Source organism: Mobula birostris, chromosome 10, assembly GCF_030028105.1.
Source record: "Mobula birostris isolate sMobBir1 chromosome 10, sMobBir1.hap1, whole genome shotgun sequence".
In the NCBI taxonomy this organism is placed as follows: Eukaryota; Metazoa; Chordata; class Chondrichthyes; order Myliobatiformes; family Myliobatidae; genus Mobula; species Mobula birostris.
Genome location: NC_092379.1, coordinates 64,786,328 through 64,812,104, shown reverse-complemented (window position 1 = coordinate 64,812,104; position 25,777 = coordinate 64,786,328). Strand labels below are relative to the sequence as shown.

Genomic DNA, 25,777 nt, shown 5'->3' with positions numbered 1-25,777 from the left:
GAGAAGCATTCCATTCACAGCATAGAAAGGAAAAATCATGTTAACTCATCAGAACATTGCCATTCTTGTTTCTTTAATCTTTTGATGTACATGTGATAAATAAATCTTAATGTGATCACTGATAATCTGCTCAATCTTATTTCTTGGACCTTGTAGCCTTTCAAATCAATCCACAACTGTTCTGTAGATTCTTTCAGTCCAATGTGCTAGACTTACTTCTGCATCCTGTAAGGCGCTATTGTTTGTATATTACCAAATACAGGTAATCAAGTTTTATGAATTGCTAGCACCAGTCCAACTTAGCATACAATGCTTTGTATCTCGTAAAGAAGAGGAGGATTGCTGCATCATTGGGAAATGGTAGTCATTTTGGATTTGCTAGAAGGCATATGCCATGAACAAAAGATAAATCAGTTGCCAAAATTTACAGTCTTTCCATTGGAACTTTATTGAGGGTGGTGGAGGGAGCAAAAGCAATAACCTGAATCATCAAATGGTTAAAAAGACTCCAAGAAATGTGTTCATAAGGTAACATGAGGCTGCAACTATGTGGTTCCCTTGACTTGAAGCTCTGAACCACCACAAATCTTCAGACTGATGTTAATGAGTTCTATGAAAATTCTTCATAGGGATATATAAAGCAAAAGTATTGGTTAAGAGTGTCAATGGCCTCCTCTAGCAGTTTGAGTGCAGCAGAGTGGTTCTATGCATTTTGCCTTCTTGTGCAGGTGTTGCTCATTCGGCAACCTCTCCTGTGTGAAATGTTTCCTACTTTCCACTTATGTTTCCTACTGCTATGTTTGTTCTTATTAAAGACAGACTTGGCATAGGAAGCTGCTTGAACATTTTATTCTGAACTGCTGCAGCTCAACACTGCCCACATGCAACCAGGTCATCATCAAAATTTCCAGTTCCAGTTGAACCGCCCACATTGCCCACTGGGAACTGGAGTTCTTTATTATGTACACACATAATAACCATCATCCCCCTTGAAAGAAAACAAACACAATGCTATATCCTCATAAACCTGCAAGGAACAATAATGCTTTCCAACAAAGTATCTACATTCTGCAGCCAGTCTCTTTTTAACTCAAAACTTTCAATCAGTCTCTGAGGTGGTTTAATCATCCTTTTTGGTCTTACAATTGTTTATACAGGCGTATTGCTTGCATTTGTTACATAATAACAGACCTAATATGCCCTCATTAGTTTCCATACCTCTGGTCAATTTTCTTGCCGTTCTCCTCTGCTCCAAGGAAAATAAACACAGCCAATCCAGGCTCTGCATTGCACCAAAATGCTCCAACTCTCCCAACACCCTGCCGAGTTTCCTCTACACACATTCTGGTGTAATGTTGCCTTTTGTACATTGTATGTAAGTAACTATACACAAGCAAACCACACAGGTGCTAATGGCAATTGGTATGAATTTTACATTACCTGTGGTCCCATTGTATTCATAACAGAACCAAACCAACACCCATGGCAATCAACAATCACAACAAAATAAATTTTAGGAATTATCTTGTTCATGTCCTCTTGTTAGTAATTCACCAAGAATCATAAGTGACCATTCATAGTTTTCTTTTTATCATTTTGTACACCATTACTAGTTATTTTAAACTCATCAACCTCAATGAAGAAAGCTCAATTATTTAAATCATTATTTACAACAACAAATAGATAAAATACCACAATGCTATAAATATGACCCTGACATTTCCTCTGCAATAGGGTTTTTGCATTGGGTAAAACATTCCACATTTGTGTGCGATGTGTGTTTAAACTTTCATAAACAAAACATAACTAAAAGCTGTAAATTTAATATGTTCTACATAAGTTCCTTGTCATCACATACAGTTGAAGTCAGAAGTTTACATACACCTTAATCAAACACATTTAAACTCAGTTTTTCACAATTCCTGACATTTAATCCTATCAAACATTCCCTGTCTTAGCTCAGTTAGGATCACTACTTTAATTTAAGAATGTGAAATGTCAGAATAATAGTAGAGAGAATGATTTATTTCAGCTTTTATTTCTTTCATCACTTTCCAAGTGGGTCAGAAGTTTACATACACTTTGTTAGTATTTGGTCTTTAGATTGTTTAACTTGGGTCAAACGTTTTGGATAGCCTTCCACAAGCTTCTCACAGTAAGTTGCTGGAATTTTGTTCCATTCCTCCAGACAGAACGGGTGTAACTGAGTCAGGTTTGTAAGTTTCCTTGCTCGCACACGCTTTTTCAGTTCTGCCCACAAATTTTCTATCAGATTGAGGTCAGAAAATGATGTCAAATCTGGTTCATCCTTGGGAGCACTTTCCAAACGCCTGAAGGTACCACGTTCATCTGTACAAATAGTACGCAAGTATAAACACCATGGGACCATGCAGCCGTCACACCGCTCAGGAAGGAGACGCATTCTGTCTCCTAGAGATGAATGTACTTTGGTGTGAAAAGTGTAAATCAATCCCAGAACAACAGCGAAGGAGCTTGTGAAGATGCTGGAGGAAACAGGTAGACAAGTATCTCTATCCACAGTAAAACGAGTCCTATATCCACATAACCTGAAAAGCTGCTCAGCAAGGAAGAAGCCACTGCTCCAAAACCACCATAAAAAAGCCAGACTACAGTTTGCAAGTGCACATGGGGACAAAGATCTTACTTTTTGGAGAAATGCCCTCTGGTCTGATCAAACAAAAATTGAACTGTTTGGCCACAATGACCATCATTATGTTTGGAGGAAAAAGGGCGAGGCTTGCAAGCTGAAGAACACCATCCCAACCGTGAAGCATGGGGGTGGCAGCATCATGTTGTGGGGGTGCTTTGCTGCAGGAGGGACTGGTGCACTTTACAAAATTGATGGCATCATGAGGAAGGAAAATTATGAGGATATATTGAAGCAACACCTCAAGACATCAGCCAGGAAGTTAAAGCTCATTCGCAAATTGGTCTTCCAAATGGACAATGACCCCAAGCATACCTCCAAAGTTGTGGCAAAATTGCTTAAGGACAGTAAAGTCAAGGTACTGGAGCGGCCATCTCAAAGCCCTGACCTCAATCCAATGGAAAATTTGTGGGCAGAACTGAAAAAGTGTGTGCAAGCAAGGAGGCTTACAAACCTGACTCAGTTACACCAGTTTTGTCTGGAGGAATGGAACAAAATTCCAGCAACTTACTGTGAGAAACTTGTGGAAGGTTATCCAAAACGTTTGACCCAAGTTAAACAATTTAAAGACAATGCTACCAAATACTAACAAGTGTATGTAAACTTCTGACCTACTGGGAAAGTGATGAAAGAAATAAAAGCTGAAATAAATCATTCTCTCTACTATTATTCTGACATTTCACATTCTTAAAATAGTTATCCTAACTGACTTAAGACAGGGAATGCTTTCTAGGATTAAATGTCAGGAATTGTGAAAAACTGAGTTTAAATGTATTTGGCTAAGGTGCATGTAAAGTTCTGACTTCAACTGTATGTATCACATACCTGCTCATCACTTCTGGGAATTTATTGATAATTTTTCATCACTACCTCTGGGCCATCCATGCAAAAGCAGAACTTACAATGTGGTGAGACTTGCTTCAGACAGACTTAAAGAGAACCTATGTGAGAAAGTCTCAGTGAGTAGACCCTGCACTTAGAACCCATCACAGGTAAGTGCCCATTAAACTAATTACTTACATAGCCTGCTCTCAAGTCTGCTAAACCACCCCATAACAACCTCAATCAACCCAACTCACAGACATCATCCTAGAATCCAAACTACATGACTAACCTCATCTCTCAATCTAATAATCAACCACTACTGGCTATTATTACTCTCAGCATTTCACTTTCATCCTCTCCCCACCACAATTCTTACCTTGACTACAGATCCTCAGACAAGGAGTCTTAGTGTTCTTCAAAGGTTTCAAAGGTAAATTTAAAGTCACAAAAATGTATACAATATACATCCCAAAATTCTTTTACTTCGCAACCATCCACAAAAAAAGAGGAATGCCCCAAAGAATGAATGACAGTTAAGTGATAGAGCCCCAAAGCCCCCCAGCTTCACCTCCCACGCGTAAGCAGCAGCAAAGCAACAATCCCCCCTCCCCACCAGCAAAAAAAAAGCATCCGCGCCCTCCACCGAGCACTGAAGCATGCAGCAAAGCATTAATAAAGACACAGACTTGCAGTACCCCAAAGACTACTCGTTCACCCAGTATTCGACATACCACAGGCTCTCTCTAGCTCTCTCTCCCTAATAAGGGAAAAAGAGGTGTCTCTATTTCACAACGAGAGGGGAGACATAACAAACAACTCGCTGATTTACAAGTTGCACTCTAAACTTCCAGTAGTGCTTATCCAATCCCTTTGCCCGATTGTTTACTAACTGAATACAGAATCACTTCTGATACCTAATCCTACCTGCCTACTCTCTTACCTCAATCGCACATACACATAACCTATCCTCAAACATCTCGACTTTTGCAAGCACCACAAAGTTGAAGTACATGATGGAAAAGTCTTACATGTAAAAAACTATTTCTATAGCATACAATGCTTCATATAACCATATAATATATAACCATACAACCTCAAGTCTCTAACACCACAGACCATCCCTGTGGAGGGGCTTACAATAAAACAGATTCTGGCCCACTAAGAATGAACACAAGAGATTCTGCAGATGCTGGATATCTTGAGCAACAAGCTCAAAATATGAGAGAAATTCAGCAGATCAGACACCATTAACGGAGGAGGATAAACAGCCAATGCGTCAGGTCAAGACCCTTCATCAGAACTGGAAAAGAAGAGGACAAAAAGGAAAATAAGCTGAGAGAGGGGAAAGAGTACAAGCTGGCAGGTGATATGAGGGCAGGTGAGAAAAGTGGGTAGGTGGGGGAGAGGGAATGAAGTAAGAGGATAGGAGGAGTTAAGTGTAAGAGATAAAAAGCTGAAGGAGAAGGAATCCAATCAGAGAGGACAGTCATTACGGAAGAAAGAAAATGGCAAGATATACCTCCTCACTTCTCTCTCTTTGTTGCTGCATTCGGAGTCCTAGGATAGACACAGAATCATAAATCACAAAACAGTTGCAGCATGGAATAAGACGTTTTGACTTTTCAAATTCATTCATTCCAAGTAAGAGGAAATCAGTTAGTGACATGTCCTTACCCCTGCCCCAGAGCTCTGCCAATCAGACAATTTCGGAGTTATAAATGTACTATCTATTAGAATAGTCACTAACGATGAGATAAAATGTATGTTTTTCTTTGCCATCTTCTCAGTTTGCCCCAGCCACTGATTATTTCTCACAAACCGACCATCCCTCTACTATGATCATTAATATCCGAACGTGAACATCTAACGTACTGTTGAAGATCACCACGGTCAGTTACCAGCAGTTTGGTTGCAAAAGTCAATTGTCTGAGAAAAACAAAGCACCTGCTCAAACAGCCTCAAAATTCATGTTTATTTACCATGTGGACATTGCAATGTGAAGTGAAATGTGCCTTTTGTGTTAAAACCCAGTGCGACAGAGGATGTGCTGGGGAGGAGGGAGCAGTGTCACCACACATTCCAGAGTGAACACAGCCTGCCCACAAAGCTTAGCAGAGCAACACAGGATGCATCAAGAAAGAAGACAACAGCAAAGCAAGCCCCATTACACCCTCCCACCCAGCCACTCACTCCTGTGGAGGGAGGTTTTTAGTTTTGTTGGTCCCTTCACCTCAAGAAATCTGTATCAATAAATAAAATTATATATCCCATATAATTCCTTCTAACTCTGCAATCTCACCTTGCAATCAAAATTCAAGATGTACAAAAAGGTTTATTTTTTAGTCCAATGAATTTGGACATTCTCGTTCCCTGGTTAAGGGAAGAAACACAAAATTCTAGGCATAGCTTAACTGGGGATTCATTCCTCTGTAATTTACTGCAACTCACAACATCTTACCTTAAGGGGTCCAGATATATAGTAATTAGTTTCGAATTACACTAGAAAGTGTTTAGAAAGTTGAGGAAGTGTTGCTTCCTCAGAAATTTTCTATGGTTATGATATACCACTTGAGGCTGAATTCAAATATATTTTCAGAGCACTTGTATCATGTAGGAGTTTGGAAAAACAAGAAATTAACTTCTATTGTATATAATGTGCTTAATTGCATAACAATTAAACACTTTGTTGCCATAGTTCAACTAAGCTAAAAATATTTTGCAACACACACAAAACGCTGGAGGAACTCAGCAGGTCAGGCAGCATCTCTAGAAACGGTTACTGTCGACGTTTCGGGCCAACACCCTTCAGTATGACTGGCGACTGTACTCTTTTCCACAGATGTTGCCTGGCCTGCTGAGTTCCTCCAGCATTTTGTGTGTGTTGCTCAGATTTCCAGCGTCTGCAGATTTTCTCTTGTTTTTAAAAATGTCTTGTTGTTGATTTTCATTTGTACTCAGTGTCTGAAGCTTCTTCATTGTAATCAGCCAGCAACGATGGATTCCAGTTGCCCTGATACTGTTTCTCCTTGGCCACAATATCCTGGTGAAACCTTTCACCATGAAATGTCACTGATTTGCAGGGAAGAAGTCTAAGTGGGAATACAGACAATGAATCTTTAGTGACATGTTGCACTTCATGATTTTGTATGCTTGAAGCATGTTGTCAAACAGCTGCAGGTAGTTTGGTTCTCTGTAGTTGCCAAGAAAATTTTCAACCATGTTCTTGAATGCCATCCATGTAATTTTCTCTGGCCCCAGTAGAAGGTTTTCAAATTGCCTGTTATTGATGGACTGTTTGATTAATGGACCAACAAAAATACCTTCATTTATCTTGCCATCAGTTATTCTGGGGAACATCTGTCTCAAATATCAAAATGCTTCACCGTTCTTATTTATTATTTCACAAAAGTTTTCATAAGCCCCAGTTTTATATGAAGAGGAGGCAAAAATATCATTGTTCGATCTACAAGTGGCTTATGTGCCACATTTTTCTGCTTTGGAATCAACTGCTTATGGAGTTTTTGTGCTGGTGACAGCAGATTGCATCCTTGCAATCTTGAACCCAGTAATTCTGCCTTTACCTTTGACAAACCCAAGTCTTTGATCAGGTCATTGAACTCAGACTGAGTTATCAGACGAAGCGCACTTGACATTAAGTGTTCAAAGTCTGTATCAGTATCAGTGTAATTATCCATTCCTGGCTCATGCATCATGACATCTTCGTCTGCTCCTCTGGACTCCATGTCTATGCTGCCTTTGATACTGGAAGACTATTGTCATGCGGTGCAGATCTCATGGCTGAAGGGAGATTGGGGTATTCAATAGATTCTTGTTTTTAGGAGAGAAACCAAACACACTGGTCAGACAGGAGTTGCAGCCTGTCACATGATCCTTCCACTCTCACCATATCATCGGGATAGTGAACGGCATTGACTTCCAAGTACCTCTGAGCCAGCTCGAAGATTGACAGCGTATGTTGTTCAACAAATGTGAGGAGCTCAGGTTTTGTCCTGGTCACCAATTTAACACCCAAAGTAGAGCTCTTAAGAGGATTAATGCTCTGTCTTTGTGATTTAAGTGTATACTTGCCACAAATATAACAGAAAGTATCGCATCCGTTGCATCATTGATGCGCCATTTTGCCATCCCAAATACTCCTGAAAATACAATTACTTTATTATAATGAGTACACACAATATGCTATGCGTGTAGAGCATGTGCATCTACATGATAGCAATCCGATATACATGTAAACACCACGCATAGAATGGTGTGTGTGTGATGCTTTTATAGCTCTGCTAAAACCTGTCCTGCTGTGTAGCATCTCCCTTGCCTGAGCACTCCCAGGCATGCCTGGTCAAGATAGAAAACTTATCAGCTTACATTGTGGGCAACATTTCAATCGACTTGAATTATGAATTGAAATTAGGAATATAGCCGATTGCAGAAAAAAATGGAGCATGATAGGGAATTGTCATGGTGATTTTCATGATCAGCAGCCCAAAATCCATAAGATACACCTGTATTCAGGAAGCAAAGTCTTAAATGTTCAGTGGTTAGTAATTAATCTAAGGGAATCTAATCAATGAAATAGCCAGGCGAGACTGTGGCAATAAAATTCCACCTTCATTTCAAAAGGGAAGGGGAGGGAGAAGAACTCTGCAGTAGTGATCAGAGATCCCTACTTAGAGGAGTAGACACACGATTCTGTGGGTGTGAGAGAGACACCCAGATGATATGTTCCCTCACAGGTACCAAGGTCAGAGACATCTCAGATTGGGTCTATGGTATGTGAAGGGGGAGGGTGAGCCCCCAGGCATCTTGGTGCAAATTGGCACCAATGACATGGGTAGGAAAAGGGAGAAGGTCCTAAAAAGAGAATTTAGGGAGCAAGGTAGAGAGCTAAAAAGCAGGACCTCAAGGGTAGGAATCTCTGGATTACTGCCTGTGGCACGCACTATTGAGGGTAAGAATAGGATGTTTTGGCAGATGAATGCATGGCTGAGGGCCTGGTGCAGGCAGGGGGCAGGGATTCAGATTTCTGGATCATTGGGATCTCTTACGGGGAAGCCACAACTTATAAAAAAGGGACGGGTTACACCTGAACCCAAGAGGGTCCAGTATCCTTACAGACAGGTTTACTGCAACTGTTGGGGAGGCGTTAAACTAATTTGGCATAGGGATAGAAAACTGAGTGATAGGGCTGAGAATGAGGCAGTTGCTATCCAAGCAGAGGCAGTGTATAGGGAGACTGTCAGGAAGGACAGGCAGATGATAAGGCAAAATTGCAGTCAGAGCGATGATTTGCAGTGTTACAGGGGAGGATTACATGAATGAAGGTGTTATATTTGAATGCACTCAGTATATGGAATAAGGTAGATGATTTTGTTCTACAGTTAGAAATCGGCAGGTATGACATTGTGGGCATCACTGAGCTGTGGCTGAAAGAAGATTATAGTTGGGTACTTAACATCCAAGGATACATATTGTATTGAAAAGATAGCCAGGTAGGCAGAGGGGATGGTGTGGCTCTGTCGGTAAAAATAAAATCAAATCCTCGGAAACAGGTGATATAGGATGAGAAGATGTAGAATCCTTGCAGATAGAGTTAAGAAACTGCATGGATAAAAACACCCTGATGGAAGTTATATACAGGGCAGGATGTAGGCTACATATTACAACAGGAGATAGAAAATACATGTCAAAAGAGCAATATTATGATTGCCATGGGGGAATTTCAATACCCAGGTAGATTGTGACAATCAGGTTGGTGCTGATTTTAGATCCCAAAAAAGAGAATGCATACAAGATAGCATTTTAGAGCAGGTTGCAGTTGAGGCTACTAAGGGATCAGCTATTCAGGATTGGGTGTTGTGTAATGAACCAGATTTGATTAGCGAGCTTAAGGTAAAGGAACCCCTAGGACACAGTACTCATAAGATGATAGAATTCACCATGCAATTTGTGAGGGAGAACCTAAAGTCAGATGTATCAGTATTGCAGTGGAGTAAAAGCATAAGAGAGGAGCTGGCCAATGTTGATTGGAAGGGGACAGCAGTAGGGATGGTGCCACAGCGGCAATAGTTGGAGTTTCTGGGAGCAATTCGGAAGGTGCAAAACAGATACATCCCAAAGCAGAAGTATTCTAAAAGGAGGATGATGCAACTGTGGACCACAAGGGAAGTCAAAGCCAACATGAAAGAAAAAGAGAGAGCATATAATATAGCTAAAATTAGTGGGAGGTTAGAGGATTAGGAAGCTTTTAAAAACCAAAAGAAACCAACTAAAAAGCCATACGGAGAAAAGGATGAAATATGAAGGTAAGCTAGACAATAATATAAAAGAAGATACAAGAAGTTTCTTCAGATATATAAAGAGCAAAAGAGAAATTAGAGTAGATATTGGATCACTGAAAAATGATGCTGAACAAGTATTAAAGAGGAAGAGGAAATGGTGGACAAACTGAATAAGTATTTTGCATCAGTCTTCATTATGGAAGATATTAACAATATGTAGGAAGTTTCAGAATGTCGGGGGCAGATGTGCTTGGGAACCTGAAAGGTCGGAAGGTAGGTAAGTCACCTGGACCAGATGGACTATACCCCAGGGTTCACAGAGTGGTAGCTGAACAGATTGAGGAGGCATTAGTAATCATTAAATTCTGGCACGGTTCCAGAGGACTGGAAAATTGCAAATGCCACTCCACTCTACAAGAAGGGAGGGTGGCAAAATAAAGGAAATTATAGGCCACTGGTTGGGAACATTTTGGAGTTGACTCTTAAGGATGAGGTTTTGGAGTGCATGATAAAATGGGCCAAGTCAGCATGGTTTCCTTAAGAGAAAATCTTGCCTGGCAAATCTGTTGGAACTCTTTGAGGAAATAACAAATGGGATAGAAAAAGACAAATCAATCGATGTTTTCTACTTGGATTTTCAGAAGGCTTTTGACAAGGTACATCTTATCTAAGCAGCAAGATAAGAGCCCATGGAATTACAGGAAATATACCTGCATGGACAGAGCATTAGCTGATTTGCAGGAGGCAAACAGTGGGAATAAAAGGAGCCCTTTCTGCCAGTGACTAGTGGTGTTCCGCAGGGGTCTCTGTTGGGACCATTTCTTCTTACGTTTCTTTCTTATATGTCAATGATTTGGATGATGGAGTCCTTACTTCAACACGCTGACTCTTGCTGAGTTCCCCTGCTTAGGTTTTCTAGTAAGGTAGTGATGCACGCAGTCACAGCAGTTTTTACGAGGCCAAACAAAGGTGTTATTGTTTTTTGAAACATATTTTTTGCAATCACAAGACCCCGCTGATCATTAAGAACTTGAAGTACTACAAGTCTTCCCCATCACTGGGGTGCTTGTTGGTGGAGAGACTGAAGGAGCTGGACTTGATGTGGGTCACGCTGTGATCTGCATCAGAAGGGCATCGGTGTGTGAAGGCAATGTGTGCTGTCCAACAATGAGTGATCATGTTAGTCGCTTTTCTCATGATTGCAAGACCCTGTTGGAGATTGTTAATGTGGACTGCTGTAAGTCCGATTCACTGATTTATTGGCAGACGGCGGGGGAGCTGCGTGGCCTCGGTCCTAACAAGAACAAGGCCTCAAGCAACCGTGTTGCCTGTTTACAGCCACCCAGGAGACAGGCGGTGGAGTCGGGCCACTCCACCAGAGATCCCTGGCTGGTGTTGCACGGCATCCACTGCCTGCCAGTGCTCACTCGGCAGAAGGCAAGCCATATTGTGTTCAACTGCAGACTGCTGCAACATGCATAGACTCAGCGTCTTGGACCGTATATTTTTTTTGTGACCGTATATCTATCTTATATGTGCTGTATGTGCCTTGTGCTGTGTGTGGTTGTTGGTAGTGTGTTTTGCACCTTGGCCCTGGACTGATACTGTTTGTTTGGCTGTATTCATGGGCAAAGAAGCGGCAGATGGAATATAATGTCTGAAGTGTATGGCCATACACTTTGGTAGAAGGAATATAAGCATACACCATTTTCTAAACAGGGGTAGAATTCAAAAATCGGAGCTGCAAGGGACTTGGGAGATCTTGTGTAGGATTCTCTAAAGATTAAGTTACAGGTTGAGTCAGCAGTGAGGAAAGCAAATGCAATGTTAGCATTCATTTTGAGAGGATTAGAACTTAAAAACAAGAATATAATATTGAGGCTTTATAAAGCACTGGTGAGGCCTCACTTGGAGTATGTTGAGTATTGTGGGTCCCTTAACTAAGAAAGGATGTGCTAACATGGAGGAGGATTCAAAGGAGGTTCCTGAAAATGATTCCAGGGATGAAAGGCTTATCAAATGAGGAAAGTAGGATGGCTCTGTGTCTGTTCTCTCGCTGAAATTTGGAAGAACGAGGGGTAGCTCATTGAAACCTATCAAATGTAGAAAGGCTTACGTAGAGTGGATGTGGAGAGGATATTTCCTTTAGTGGGAGAGTCTGGGACCCGAGAGCATATCCTCAGAATAGGGTGACGTCCACTTAGAACAGGGAATAGAGGAATTGCTTTAGCCAGAGGGGGTTGATTCCATGGAATTCATTGCCAAAGGTGGCTGTGCAGGCTAAATCTTTGGGTGTATTTAAGGCATCAGTTGAATGGTCCTTGATTACTCAGGGCATGAAAGGTTACGGGGAGATGACAGAGGAATGGGGTTGAGAGGAAAATGGATCATCCGTGATCAAATGGTGGAGCAGATTTGATGGGCACAATTGCCAAATTCTGTTTCTGTATGGTCTTGATTCTGTAAAAGTTGGTGTACTTTCTAAAGGCATAAGAACTAGAAACAGAATTTGAAATTACGTAGGGGTACAAGTATATTGATTTGCAGAATATCACCATAAACTTGTAACACACATGACAGTTGCTGGTGAACGCAGCAGGCCAGGCAGCATCTCTAGGAAGAAGTGCAGTCGACGTTTCAGGCCGAGACCCTTTGTCAGGGCTAACTGAAAGAAGAGTGAGTAAGGGATTTGAAAGTTGCAGGGGGAGGGGGAGATCCAAAATGATAGGAGAAAACAGGAGGGGGAGGGATGGGGCCAAGAGCTGGACAGGTGATTGGCAAAAGGGGATACGAGAGGATCATGGGACTGGAGGTGCGGGAAGAAAGACGGGGGGGGGGGGACCCAGAGGATGGGCAAGGGGTATATTCAGAGGGACAGAGGGAGAAAAAGGAGAGTGAGAGAAAAAATGTGTGTATAAAAATAAGTAACAAATGGGGTAAGAGGGGGAGGTGGGGCATTAGCGGAAGTTAGAGAAGTTGATGTTCATGCCATCAGGTTGGAGGCTACCCAGACGGAATATAAGGTGTTGTTCCTCCAACCTGAGTGTGGCTTCATCTTTGCAGTAGAGGAGGCTGTGGATAGACATGTCAGAATGGGAATGGGATGTGGAATTAAAATGTGTGGCCACTGGGAGATCCTGCTTTTTCTGGCGGACAGAGTGTAGGTGTTCAGCAAAGCGGTCTCCCAGTCTGCGTTGGGTCTCGCCAATATATAAAAGGCCACATCGGGAGCACCAGACGCAGTATATCACCCCAGCCGACTCACAGGTGAAGTGTTGCCTCACCTGGAAGGACTGTTTGGGGCCCTGAATGGTGGTAAGGGAGGAAGTGTAAGGGCATGTGTAGCACTTGTTCCGCTTACACGGATAAGTGCCAGGAGGGAGATCAGTGGGGAGGGATGGGTGGGGGACGAATGGACAAGGGAGTCTCGTAGGGAGCGATCCCTGCGGAATGCAGGGAGAGGGGGGGAGGGAAAAATGTGTTTAGTGGTGGGATCCGGTTGGAGGTGGCGGAAGTTACGAAGAATAATATGTTGGACCCGGAGGCTGGTGGGGTGGTAGGTGAGGACCAGGGGAACCCTATTCCTAGTGGAGTGGCGGGAGGATGGAGTGAGAGCAGATGTACATGAAATGGGGGAGATGCATTTAAGAGTAGAGTTGATAGTGGAGGAAGGGAAGCCCCTTTCTTTAAAAAAGGAAGACATCTCCCTCGTCCTAGAATGAAAAGCCTCATCCTGAGAGCAGATGCGGTGGAGACGGAGGAATTGCGAGAAGGGGATGGCGATTTTGCAAGAGACAGGGTGAGAAGAGGAATAGTCCAGATAGCTGTGAGAGTCAGTAGGCTTATAGTAGACATCAGTGGATAAGCTGTCTCCAGAGACAGAGACAGAAAGATCTAGAAAGGGGAGGGAGGTGTCGGAAATGGACCAGGTAAACTTGAGGGCAGGGTGAAAGTTGGAGGCAAAGTTAATAAAGTCAACGAGCTCTGCATGCGTGCAGGAAGCAGCGCCAACGCAGTCGTCGATGTAGCGAAGGAAAAGTGGGGGACAGATACCAGAATAGGCACGGAGCATAGGAACACAGAACCATAAACTTGTATTTTTGTCTCTACCTGGAAAATTGGACTCTAATCCCTTTCCACAGAGAATGGTGGGTGCGTGGAATGCCCTCCAGTAGATAGAAGCAGATACCTTAGGGGCTTTTAAGAAACTCTGCTAGGCACATGGATGATTGCAAAATGGAAAGGGTTAGAGTAGGTTTAAAGGTTTGAACAGCATGTTGGACTGAAGGGTCTGTCTGTACTGTAATGTTCTATTCTACAGAATGTTTTGTTCTTTATGCCATGAAAAGAGGTCATGCAAGCTTTTAAGTCCAAAAATAATGACATCAAACCCATTATCCCACTTATTTCCCTGCAACCTAGTCTCTCACAGATGCTTATTAATAATACATCCCTGATTCTCCTACCACCCACCTACACTGAGGAAAATTTATTGAATCCAATCAACCCAACAAGCAGGTCTTTGGCATATGGGAAGAAACTGGACTACCCAAGGGAAAACTGCTCAGAAACAAAAAAACCATGTAAACTTGACAGACAGCACCAGTGATAGGAGCTGTATCACTGGGACTACTTACAGCACCCATGGCCTTCCCTTATCACCACTTTAGAGGTGACTTCCTATAGATAAATGTTTAAAAGGCTTGAATTCGTCCCTCTAATGGCTCACAGGTAGACTAATAACTTAATAACAAAACTTACGCTGAAATATACGGCTTTAATTAATTGTCATTATTGATTTCACTGTGGCCATGAAAATTATTTAATAATTACTAGACTCTGAGCATTTTCTTTCTCTAGAAACTATTCTGACAACCATGATAGACAAGTTCCCCAAGCAACTACAATCAAAACGTCTTATAATGACAATAGGCCTTTGTTTGATGTTCTTTTTCCTTGGCCTCTTATGTGTAACACAGGTAGGTACCCTTCTCAAATTACTGTCATAGAAATTATTGCTTGCATGCCAATGACCATTTCAGTTATTTGTCCACCATGGCAAAGTTTAGATGCATCGATTGCTATTAATGAACTATCACAATACTTCCTTTTCCATGATGCAGAGCACCCAAAAGAAGTTATCCACGTCTGAAGTCGAGACCAGATCCATGACAGAGTAAGGGGCCAGGTGCCAGAAAGTAGATGGAAAGGGCTATTGCAGAGTACTTACATTGCTTGATGAGGACCAGACGCTGATGTGCCTGCAAGACTCAGGCCATGAAATGCCCAGTCAAATATCGAGAAGCAGATTGAAATAAACAAGGGACTCTAAATAAATTGAAATGCAGCAATAAAATAAATAATACAACTTGACCAGTTACCTAGAGTACAAATTTTGCCACATCTGGTACTGGTTATACACCCATCAAGACAGAGGTTTTGCAAAATTAGATATTTAAAAAGGATCCCCTATTTTTCTGGAGAGATGCTGACTAATTTTAAACAGCCAAAACATCTAGGTTATCAAAGTGAATAAAAAGTACATGGTTTACATTTTAAACAGGACAATCATTTTAAATACTTTCCTGTTGTTTAAGGAAGATCACTGATGATCCTGATTCAGAAACATTCTTAACAGAATTCTGTGGTTTCAAACATCAACAAAAATTTGAGCACCACTGATTAAATATTATATTTTGCAGAGGAAATACATTACGCACTGTTGGGAATATGAGAGATCATATGCTTTATTCCTAATATAATATGAGAGAAATGATAAAAAAAATTGGACTTAAAATTGGAAACAAATATGGTGCCAGTAGTGGTTATAATAAAGAATAAACAGTGTACTGGTTGTTTTCTAGCTGAGAAAGATATTAGATTAGATTCAACTTTATTGTCATTGTGCCGAGTACAGATACAAAGCCAATGAAATGCAATTAGCATCTAACCAGAAATGCAAAGAATAGTGTTATTTACAAAATAACTGCGAATAAAAAGTAAGTGCTACAGCACACAAATATGAAAGTACTAACACAGTACACTATGGGTGCAATACTGCTTAGCGCTGTGATGTGAGGTTCAGCAGGGTCACAGCCTCAGGCAAGAAGTTCTTCCTGTGCCTGCTGGTGCGGGAGCGGAGGCTCCTGTAGCGCCTACTGGAAGGGAGGAGAGTAAAAAGTCCATGGTTAGGGTGAGATGCATCCTTGATAATGCTTTTCATCCTCCCTAGGCAGTGTTTATGGTAGATGTTCTCAATGGTGGGCAACTGGGTGCCGATAATCCCTGGGCAGTTTTCACCACACACTGGAGTGCTTTGCGGTCTGATACAGGACAATTGCCATACCACACTGAGATGCAGTTAGTGAGTATGCTCTCAATGGTACAGCGGTAAAAGTCCGTCAGTATCCTGGGACAGAGGAGAGTTTTTTTGATGCTCCGCAGGAAATAAAGGCACTGTTGCGCCTTTTTGACCAGGATGGAGGAGTTCAGGGACCAGGTGAGATCCTCAGACGTGTGGACACCAAGGAATTTGAAGCTTGATACTTGCTCTACTACAGCTCTGTTGATGTAGATGGGGTCGTGAGTGTAGCATGCCTGAAGTCCACAATGATCTGCAACACACATCAAAGTTGCTGGTGAATGCAGCAGGCCAGGCAGCATCTCTAGGAAGAGGTACAGTCGACGTTTCGGGCCGAGACCCTTCGTCTGGCCTGCTGCATTCACCAGCAACTTTGACGTGTGTTGCTTGAATTTCCAACATCTGCAGAATTCCTGTTGTCCATAATGATCTCCCTGGTCTTCTGGGTGTTAAGGGCCAGGTTGCTGCACGCGGCCAGGTGCTGGACCTCGTCCCTGTAGGCTGTCTCGTCATCCCCTCTAATCAGGCCAACCACCATGGTGTCGTCTGCGAACTTGATTATGGAGTTAGAACCATGTACAGGTACGCAGTCATAGGTGAAAAGGAAGTACAGAAGAGGGCTCAGCACACAGCCTTGAGGCACGCTGGTGTTCAGGGTGAGAGTGGAGGAGGAGAGGTTGTCTAACTTAACTGATTGGGGTCTGTTAGTCAGAAAGTCCAAGGTCCAATTGCAGAGGGGCGAGCTGATACCAAGCTGGCGAAGTTTGGCGATCAGCTTGGAGGGGATCACAGTATTGAATGCCGAACTAAAGTCAATGAACAGCATTCTGACGTAAGAGTTGGGGCTGTCCAGATGGGTCAGGGCAGAGTGAAGTGCCATGGAGATGGTGTCCTCTGTTGACCTGTTGGTGTGATAGGCAAATTGATGGGGGTCCGGGGTAGTGGGCAGACAGGATTTCAGATGTGATAGGACCAGTCTCTCTTTGTAATGATGGGGGTGAATGCCACTGGGTGGAAGTCATTCAGGCCCGTAGCAGTGGAATGCTTCGGCACTGGCACGATGGTGGCGATCTTGAAGCTTGTGGGGACAACTGCCTGTGCAGTTTGAAAATGTCCGTGAAGACCACGGCCAACTGCCCTGCACAGACTCTGAGCACACGGCCAGGTATTCCATCTGGACCAGCTGCCTTCTGTACATTCGCCCTGCTCAGGGTGGCATAAACATCGGAGGTGGAAAGTGAGAGAGGCCGTTCACCAGGTGGGAGATCTGCTTTGAGGGTGATCTCCTTGTTCTCTCGGTCAAAGCAAGCGTAGAAGTAATTGAGCTCATCAGGGAGGGAAGCAGAGCTGGAAGGAGGCACAGTACTAGGTGGTTTGAAGTCTGTAGTGACCTGTATGCCATGCCACATGCACCTGGGGTCCGAGGAGTTGAAATGCTCCTCGATTCCCTGTTTGTATATGTATTTAGCCTGAGAGATTCCCCTCCTCAGGTTGGCCCTGGCTGAGCTGTAAGCCTCCCGGTCTCCAGACCTGAAGGCTGAATCTTTGGCTTTGAGCGGGAGGCGAACTTCCCTGTTCATCCATGGTTTCTGATTGGGGAAAACTTTTAATTGTGTTTGTGATGTCACTCTATCTACACACTTGTTGATGTGCTGAAGGGCAGAGTTGGTATATAAATCAATGTTAATCTGAAAGTCTGTGGTGGCAGCGAACGCACTCCAGTCTATGTACTGGAATTGGTGCTGAAGAGCAGAGTCAGCACCCTCCAGCCAGATCTTAATAGTCTTTATTGTGGGTTTCACACGTTTAATGACCGGGCTATACTTGGGAAGCAGAAACAATGAAAGCAATTTTAATTATTAAATTATTTAATTAGATATTTATTTCTTATTTTAATTATTGGTGCATTGTAATTTTCTCATCCTAGAAGTTTGTTTTAATACTTAATTTCTGTTCAGGCTGGGATTTATTGGATCAATCTCCTGGATCATTTCTGTGGTGGATGGGGAATTCTTGTAGCAGCTGTGGTGGAACTTGTTGGTGTAAGCTGGATCTATGGTAAGTAGAATAGGCAAAAAGTAGAAACAAAATTATATTGCTAAATTTTCAAAGCCATTTGTGTCAATCTTTGTCTCCTCAGAAGAATTAAGAAAAATGGTAATGATGATGCCATTTAAACAGTCCTTCACCTTGAATGAAGGCCAATGTGGGAGAATATTTTGCATTCATAAATGAGATATAGAAACATAGAAACATAGAAAATAGGTGCAGGAGTAGGCCATTCGGCCCTTCGAGCCTGAACCTCCATTTATTATGATCATGGCTGATCATCCAACTCAGAACACCGCCCCAGCCTTCCCTCCACACCCCCTGACCCCCGTAGCCACAAGGGCCATATCTAACTCCCTCTTAAATATAGCCAATGAACTGGCCTCAACTGTTTCCTGTGGCAGAGAATTCCACAGATTCACCACTCTCTGTGTGAAGAAGTTTTTCCTAATCTCGGTCCTAAAAGGCTTCCCCTCTATCCTCAAACTGTGGCCCCTCGTTCTGGACTTCCCCAACATCGGGAACAATCTTCCTGCATCTAGCATGTCCAATCCCTTTAGGATCTTATACGTTCCAATCAGATCCCCCCTCAATCTTCTAAATTCCAACGAGTACAAGCCCAGTTCATCCAGTCTTTCTTCATATGAAAGTCCTGCCATCCCAGGAATCAATCTGGTGAACCTTCTTTGTACTCCCTCTATGGCAAGGATGCCTTTCCTCAGATTAGGGGACCAAAACTGCACACAATACTCCAGGTGTGGTCTCACCAAGGCCTTGTACAACTGCAGTAGTACCTCCCTGCTCCTGTACTCAAATCCTCTCGCTATAAATGCCAGCATACCATTCGCCTTTTTCACCGCCTGCCGTACCTGCATGCCCACTTTCAATGACTGGTGTATAATGACACCCAGGTCTCGTTGCACCTCCCCTTTTCCTAATCGGCCACCATTCAGATAATAATCTGTTTTCCTATTTTTGCCACCAAAGTGGATAACTTCACATTTATCCACATTAAATTGCATCTGCCATGAATTTGCCCACTCACCCAACCTATCCAAGTCACCCTGCATCCTCTTAGCATCCTCCTCACAGCTAACACTGCCACCCAGCTTCGTGTCATCCGCAAACTTGGAGATGCTGCATTTAATTTCCTCATCCAAGTCATTAATATATATTGTAAACAACTGGGGTCCCAGCACTGAGCCTTGCGGTACCCCACTAGTCACCGCCTGCCATTCTGAAAAGGTCCGTTTATTCCCACTCTTTGCTTCCTGTCTGCTAACCAATTCTCCACCCACACCAATACCTTACCCCCAATACCGTGTGCTTTAAGTTTGCACACTAATCTCCTGTGTGGGACCTTGTCAAAAGCCTTTTGAAAATCCAAATATACCACATCCACTGGTTCTCCCCTATCCACTCTACTAGTTACATCCTCAAAAAATTCTATGAGATTCGTCAGACATGATTTTCCTTTCACAAATCCATGCTGACTTTGTCCGTTCATTTCACCGCTTTCCAAATGTGCTGTTATCACATCCTTGATAACTGACTCCAGCAGTTTCCCCACCACCGACGTTAGGCTAACCGGTCTATAATTCCCCAGTTTCTCTCTCCCTCCTTTTTTAAAAAGTGGAGTTACATTAGCCACCCTCCAATCCTCAGGAACTAGTCCAGAATCTAACGAGTTTTGAAAAATTATCACTAATGCATCCACTATTTCTTGGGCTACTTCCTTAAGCACTCTAGGATGCAGACCATCTGGCCTTTCAATTTACCTAACACCACTTCCCTACTAACATGTATTTCACTCAGTTCCTCCATCTCACTGGACCCTCTGTCCCCTACTATTTCTGGAAGATTATTTATGTCCTCCTTAGTGAAGACACAACCAAAGTAATTATTCAATTGGTCTGCCATGTCCTTGCTCTCCATAATCAATTCACCTGTTTCTGTCTGCAGGGGACCTACATTTGTCTTTACCAGTCTTTTCCTTTTTACATATCTATAAAAGCTTTTACAGTCCGTTTTTATGTTCCCTGCCAGTTTTCTCTCATAATCTTTTTTCCCCTTCCTAATTAAGCCCTTTGTCCTCCTCTGCTGAACTCTGAATTTCTCCCAGTCCTCAGGTGAGCCACTTTCTCTGGCTAATTTGTATGCTTCTTCTTTGGAATTGATACTATCCCTAATTTCTCTTGTCAGCCACGGGTGCACTACCTTCCTTGATTTATTCTTTTGCCGAACTGGGATGAACAATTGTTGTAGTTCATCCATGCAACCTTTAAATGCTTGCCATTGCATATCCACCGTCAATCCTTTAAGTGTCATTTGCCAGTCTATCTTAGCTAATTCACGTCTCATACCTTCAAAGTTACTCCTCTTTAAGTTCAGAACCTTTGTTTCTGAATTAACTCTGTCACTCTCCATCTTAATGAAGAATTCCACCATATTATGGTCACTCTTACCCAAGGGGCCTCTCACGACAAGATTGCTAATTAACCCTTCCTCATTGCTCAAAACCCAGTCCAGAATAGCCTGCTCCCTAGTTGGTTCCTCGACATGTTGGTTCAAAAAACCATCCCGCATACATTCCAAGAAATCCTCTTCCTCAGCACCTTTACCAATTTGGTTCACCCAATCTACATGTAGATTGAAGTCACCCATTATAACTGCTGTTCCTTTATTGCACACATTTCTAATTTCCTGTTTAATACCATCTCCGACCTCACTACTACTGTTAGGTGGCCTGTACACAACTCCCACCAGCGTCTTCTGCCCCTTAGTGTTACGCAGCTCTACCCATATCGATTCCACATCTTCCCGGCTTATGTCCTTCCTTTCTATTGCGTTAATCTCTTCCTTAACCAGCAACGCCACCCCACCTCCCCTTCCTTCATGTCTATCCCTCCTGAATATTGAATATCCCTGAACGTTGAGCTCCCATCCTTGGTCACCCTGGAGCCATGTCTCTGTGATCCCAACTATATCATAATCATTAATAACAATCTGCACTTTCAATTCATCCACCTTATTACGAATGCTCCTTGCATTGACACACAAAGCCTTCAGGCGCTCTCTTACAACTCTCTTAGCCCTCAAATGTTACCATAAGCCATGTTCTAACAAGACACTGGAGGCAAAGTTTTCACAAACATTCTAATACTATTTGGATACATGATAAGTGCCACTTCCCTTCACCCTGTCCACAGATTCACTTGGACCATTTCTGATACTTCTCCCCCTGTGTGGATCTCTCTGTTTCCAGCTCAGGAGACAAATCATCCATCCTTATCTACCATAAATCCTCTGACTCTTAATTATACATTGACTACATCTTCTTTTAGCTTCTTTGTCTCTGCTGCATCAGTTCTCAAGAAGGGGCTTTCTGTTCCAAGATTTCTAAAGTGTCCCCCTTTTGCAGGAAACACGGCTCTCCCACTACCATAGTTAATGGAGCCCTTCTTGTATTTCCCTCTATCCCAGATGCATGCCCCTGTTCCCCCCAGATAGAACAGAAGTAGAGCTTCCTTGGTTCACTCCTTTCATGGATACATAGTTATATAGTATAGATACAGGTTCTTTGGTCCAACTCATACATGCTTTATACACCTGATAGAGGTGTATAAGATGATGAGAGGCATTGATCGTGTGGATTGTCAGAGGCTTTTCCCCAGGGCTGAAATGGCTGCCACAAGAGGGCACAGGTTTAAGGTGCTTGGGAGTAGGTACAGAGGAAATGTCAGAGGTGAGTTCTTTTACGCAGAGAGTGGTGAGTGTGTGGAACGGGCTGCCGGCAATGGTGGTGGAGGTGGATGTGATAGGGTTTTTTAAGAGACTTTTGGATAGGTACATGGAGCTTAGAAAAACAGAGGGCTATGTGTAACCCTAGTGATTTCTAAGGTAGGGACATGTTCAGCCCAACTTTGTGGGCCGAAGGGCCTGTACTGTGCTGTAGGTTTTCTATGTTTCTATGTTTCTAAAATCCTTGTCAAAGCTAATCCCATTTGACCAAAATCCCTCCAAATCTTTCCCATCTATGAACCCGTCCAATTTCTTTAAAATGTTTTTTTATTGTACCTGCTTTTACCACCTCATCTGGCAGCTCATTTCATATACCCACCACTATCTGAGTGAACAACAGCCCTCAAATCCCCTTTAAATATTTCCCTTCTCACCTTAGACCTCTGCCCTATAATATTGACCCCACTGCCCTCCATTAGCGTACTAGTATGTACCACTTCCTCTGGTTGCAACAGGTTCGCATCACAAGATATATCTTTTCTCCACACCCCCTGCCCATTCTGATTTCTGCAGGGCCCACTCAGCCTGTGACTGTCTGGTGTGAATATCCCTCCCCATCAACCCCGCTCTAAAGCTGGTACTTTCCCATCCGACCATGAGAGCCACCTGAATGACCCTACAGTTCAGGGCTCTTCCAACCTTGTCCATTGTATTTGGTGCACTCCTCTCCATCAGCGGGATCAAGCATGGACTAAAGCATCTTCTCTGCCCAGCCCCTGCTCCCTGCCTGCAACAGCCATCTTGACCTTCTGGCTGCATGTACATTCAAATCCCCTTGCATTTCCCACACCGACCTGTCTGTCCTCAGGCATCTTGACTACCATGGTGAGGCTAATCACAAGTAGGACAGCAACACCACATATTCTGCTTGAGTAGCCTATCATCCAATATTGTGAACATTAAATTTTCCAGTTTCAGATAGCCCACACCACTGTGTTGCTTTCCAACTCCTTACATGTCACCAAGGTTTTCGCTCTCTTCTTTTCCATTCCTCCCTGCTCCTGTTACCTGGATTCTTGCAATCCCAATCCTGGTTTCATCCACCCACGACCCACATACGTATCCACCTGTGTTCGTTTTCTCTCAGCCTACTTTCCTATCCTCTCCCCAATCTGTTTATCCCTTACTGACTTTCACTTATTCACTTCTAGCTTCTGTCTCTGTCATTCCACTCACCTGGCTCCGCTGCCCAATTTTATTTTTCTAAACTGTTTCCTCCTATTAATCACCAATTTCTCTCCCCTCTCTTTTCCCACATCTTCTTCCATCTGCCCATCCATCACACCCAACCTTAGTTCCAACCTAGTAGCCCCCACCTCACCCCATACCTCTCTATCGTCACTGTACAGTCTCAGACCCAATGCTGCATGCCAACACAAAATATCCACCATCCTTTTCCCTCCACTGATTTGGCTTGGCCCTCCAGCAGTTTGACAATTATTTCCTTCTGGCACAGTCCGATGTCAGTTTGTCTCTCTAATCACATATAAAAGAGAATAGCAGCTGTTACATTTATTTTCAAGATGTTAGTGGAATTCATCTGCTGTTAAGACAAAGTACTCACATCCTTCTCTCTTTGGATACACGGACTCTGTCCTTTTAAGAGCAGATCCAATAGGTTAATGGAAAAGCAAATTGTTGCAGAAAAACAAAGGCATTCAGCACATCGGGCAACATTTGTGGAGAACAGAAGAGAACCAACAATTCTGTTCACTGTTTCTCAGTCCATAAACACTGCCCCATCTTCTGAGCATTGCCAATATTTCCTGCTTTTCTTCAACTTTCAAATCTGAAATTAAGCTTTTCCTAGGATGATCTCCAAAACTCAAGAACTTCAAAGTAAATTTATTACCAAAGTACTATTATATTACCATATACTACCTTGAGATTCACTTTCTTGCAGGTATTTACAGAACAAAAAAAAGAAATACAATAGAGTTGTATTTATTTAACAGGAGCCAAGGTCAGGGGTATCTCGGACCAGGTTCTATAAAGGCAGGGTGAACAGCCGGAAGACGTGGAACATACTGGTACCAATGACGAACAGTAGGTAGGAACAGGCTGGAGGTCCTAAAGAGAGAATATAGGGAGTTAGGCAGAAAGCTGAAAAACAAGGCCTCTGGGATAGTAATCGCTGGATTGCTGTCCGTGCCAAGTGCCACTGAGGATAAGAGTAGGATTATTTAGCAGATGAATTTGTGGCTGAAGAATTGGTGCAGGGAGCAGGATTTCAGATTTTCAGGTCTTTGGAATCTCTTCTGGGAAAGGTGTGACCTAAAAAGGACAGATTACACCTGATCCCAAGGGGACCAATATCCTTGTGAACTGCTGGAGCAGTTGAGGAGCAGTTCACAAGGATATTGGTCCCCCTTGGGTTCAGGTGTAATCTGTCCTTTTAAACTACTTTGGCAGGGGGCTGGGAACCAGAGTGATAGGACTGAGGATGGGCCAGTTGGTATACAACTAGATACAGTGAGTCGTGACACTACGAGGAAGGACAGGCAGATGACAGGGAAAAATTGAAGTCAGTGGGATGAGTTAAAGTGTAACAGGTAGGCAGAGGGGTGGGGTGGCTGTATTGGTAAAAAAATTAGATCAAATCCTTGGGAAGAGATGACATACGTTCAGAAGCTGTAGAATCCTTGTGGGCAGAGTTAAAAAACTACAGGGATTAAAAAGACCCTGATTGGAGTTATATACAGGCCTCAACAGTAGCCAAAATGTGGGCTACAAATTACAAATGGAAATAGAAAAGGCATGTAAAAGGAGTAATGTTGCGAAAATCATAGGGGATTTCAATATGCAGATAGATTGGGAAAATCTGGTTGGTGCTGTATCCCAGGAGAGGGAATTTGTAGAATGCCTATGAGATGGCTTTTCAGAGTGACTTGAGGTTTAGCCAACCAGGGGAATGGCAATTCTGGATTGGATGTTATGTAATGATCCAGATTTGATTAGGGAGTTTACAGTAAAGGAGCCCTTAGGAGGCAGTGATCATAATATGATAGAATGCAGTTTGAGAAGGAGAAGCTAAATCAGATGTACCGCTATTTCAGTGGAGCAAAGGAAATTACATAGGCATGAGAGAGGAGCTGACAAATGTTAATTGGAAGGGGACATTAGCAAGGATGATAGCAGGACAGCAATGGTTAATGTCTCTGAGGGAAATTTGGAAGGTGTATTCTAAAGGGAGGATGAGGCAACCGTGTGTGACAATGGAAGCTGAAGACAGGCTAAAAATTGAAGAGAGGCCATATAATATAGCAAAACTTATAATGGAAGATAGAGAATTGGGAAACTTTTTTAAAAACCAACAAAAGACAACTAAAAAGCCAACAAAAAAGTAAACTATAAAGGCAACTAAAAAGAAAAGATGAAATATGAAGGTAAGCGATCTAATAATATAAAAGAGGGGACAAAAAGATTTTTCAGATATATCAACAGTAAAAGAGAGACAAGAGTGGATGTTGGATGCTGGAAAATGACTCTGGAGAGGTGGTAACGAAGAGCAAAGAGATGGTGAACGAACTAAATAAGTATTTTTAATCAATCTTCACTGTGGAAGACACTGGCAGAATGGTAGTAAGTCAAGAGTGTCAGGGAGCAGAAATGAGTATCGTTGTTATTACTAAGAGGAGGGTGAAAAATCTGAAGGTAGACATGTCACCTGGACCAAATTCACAACATCGCAAGGTTCTGAAAAGCGTAGCTGATGAGATTGTGGAGGTATTGGTAATGATCTTTCAAGAATCACTAGATTCTGGCAGGATTCCAGAA

The 25,777-nt window shown here is 42.7% G+C and overlaps 1 protein-coding gene across 1 annotated transcript in view; it reads left to right on the top strand.

Annotated features, from left to right (window-relative positions):
* The window catches only part of LOC140204074 (sodium- and chloride-dependent neutral and basic amino acid transporter B(0+)-like), a 75,638-nt gene that overhangs the window by 32,013 nt on the left and 17,848 nt on the right, over nt 1–25,777 (top strand). The window contains exons 10-11 of the mRNA XM_072270371.1: nt 14,650–14,768; nt 18,109–18,208. Coding sequence (XP_072126472.1) covers nt 14,650–14,768; nt 18,109–18,208 — 219 coding nt within the window. The remainder of the gene's footprint in view (nt 1–14,649; nt 14,769–18,108; nt 18,209–25,777) is intronic.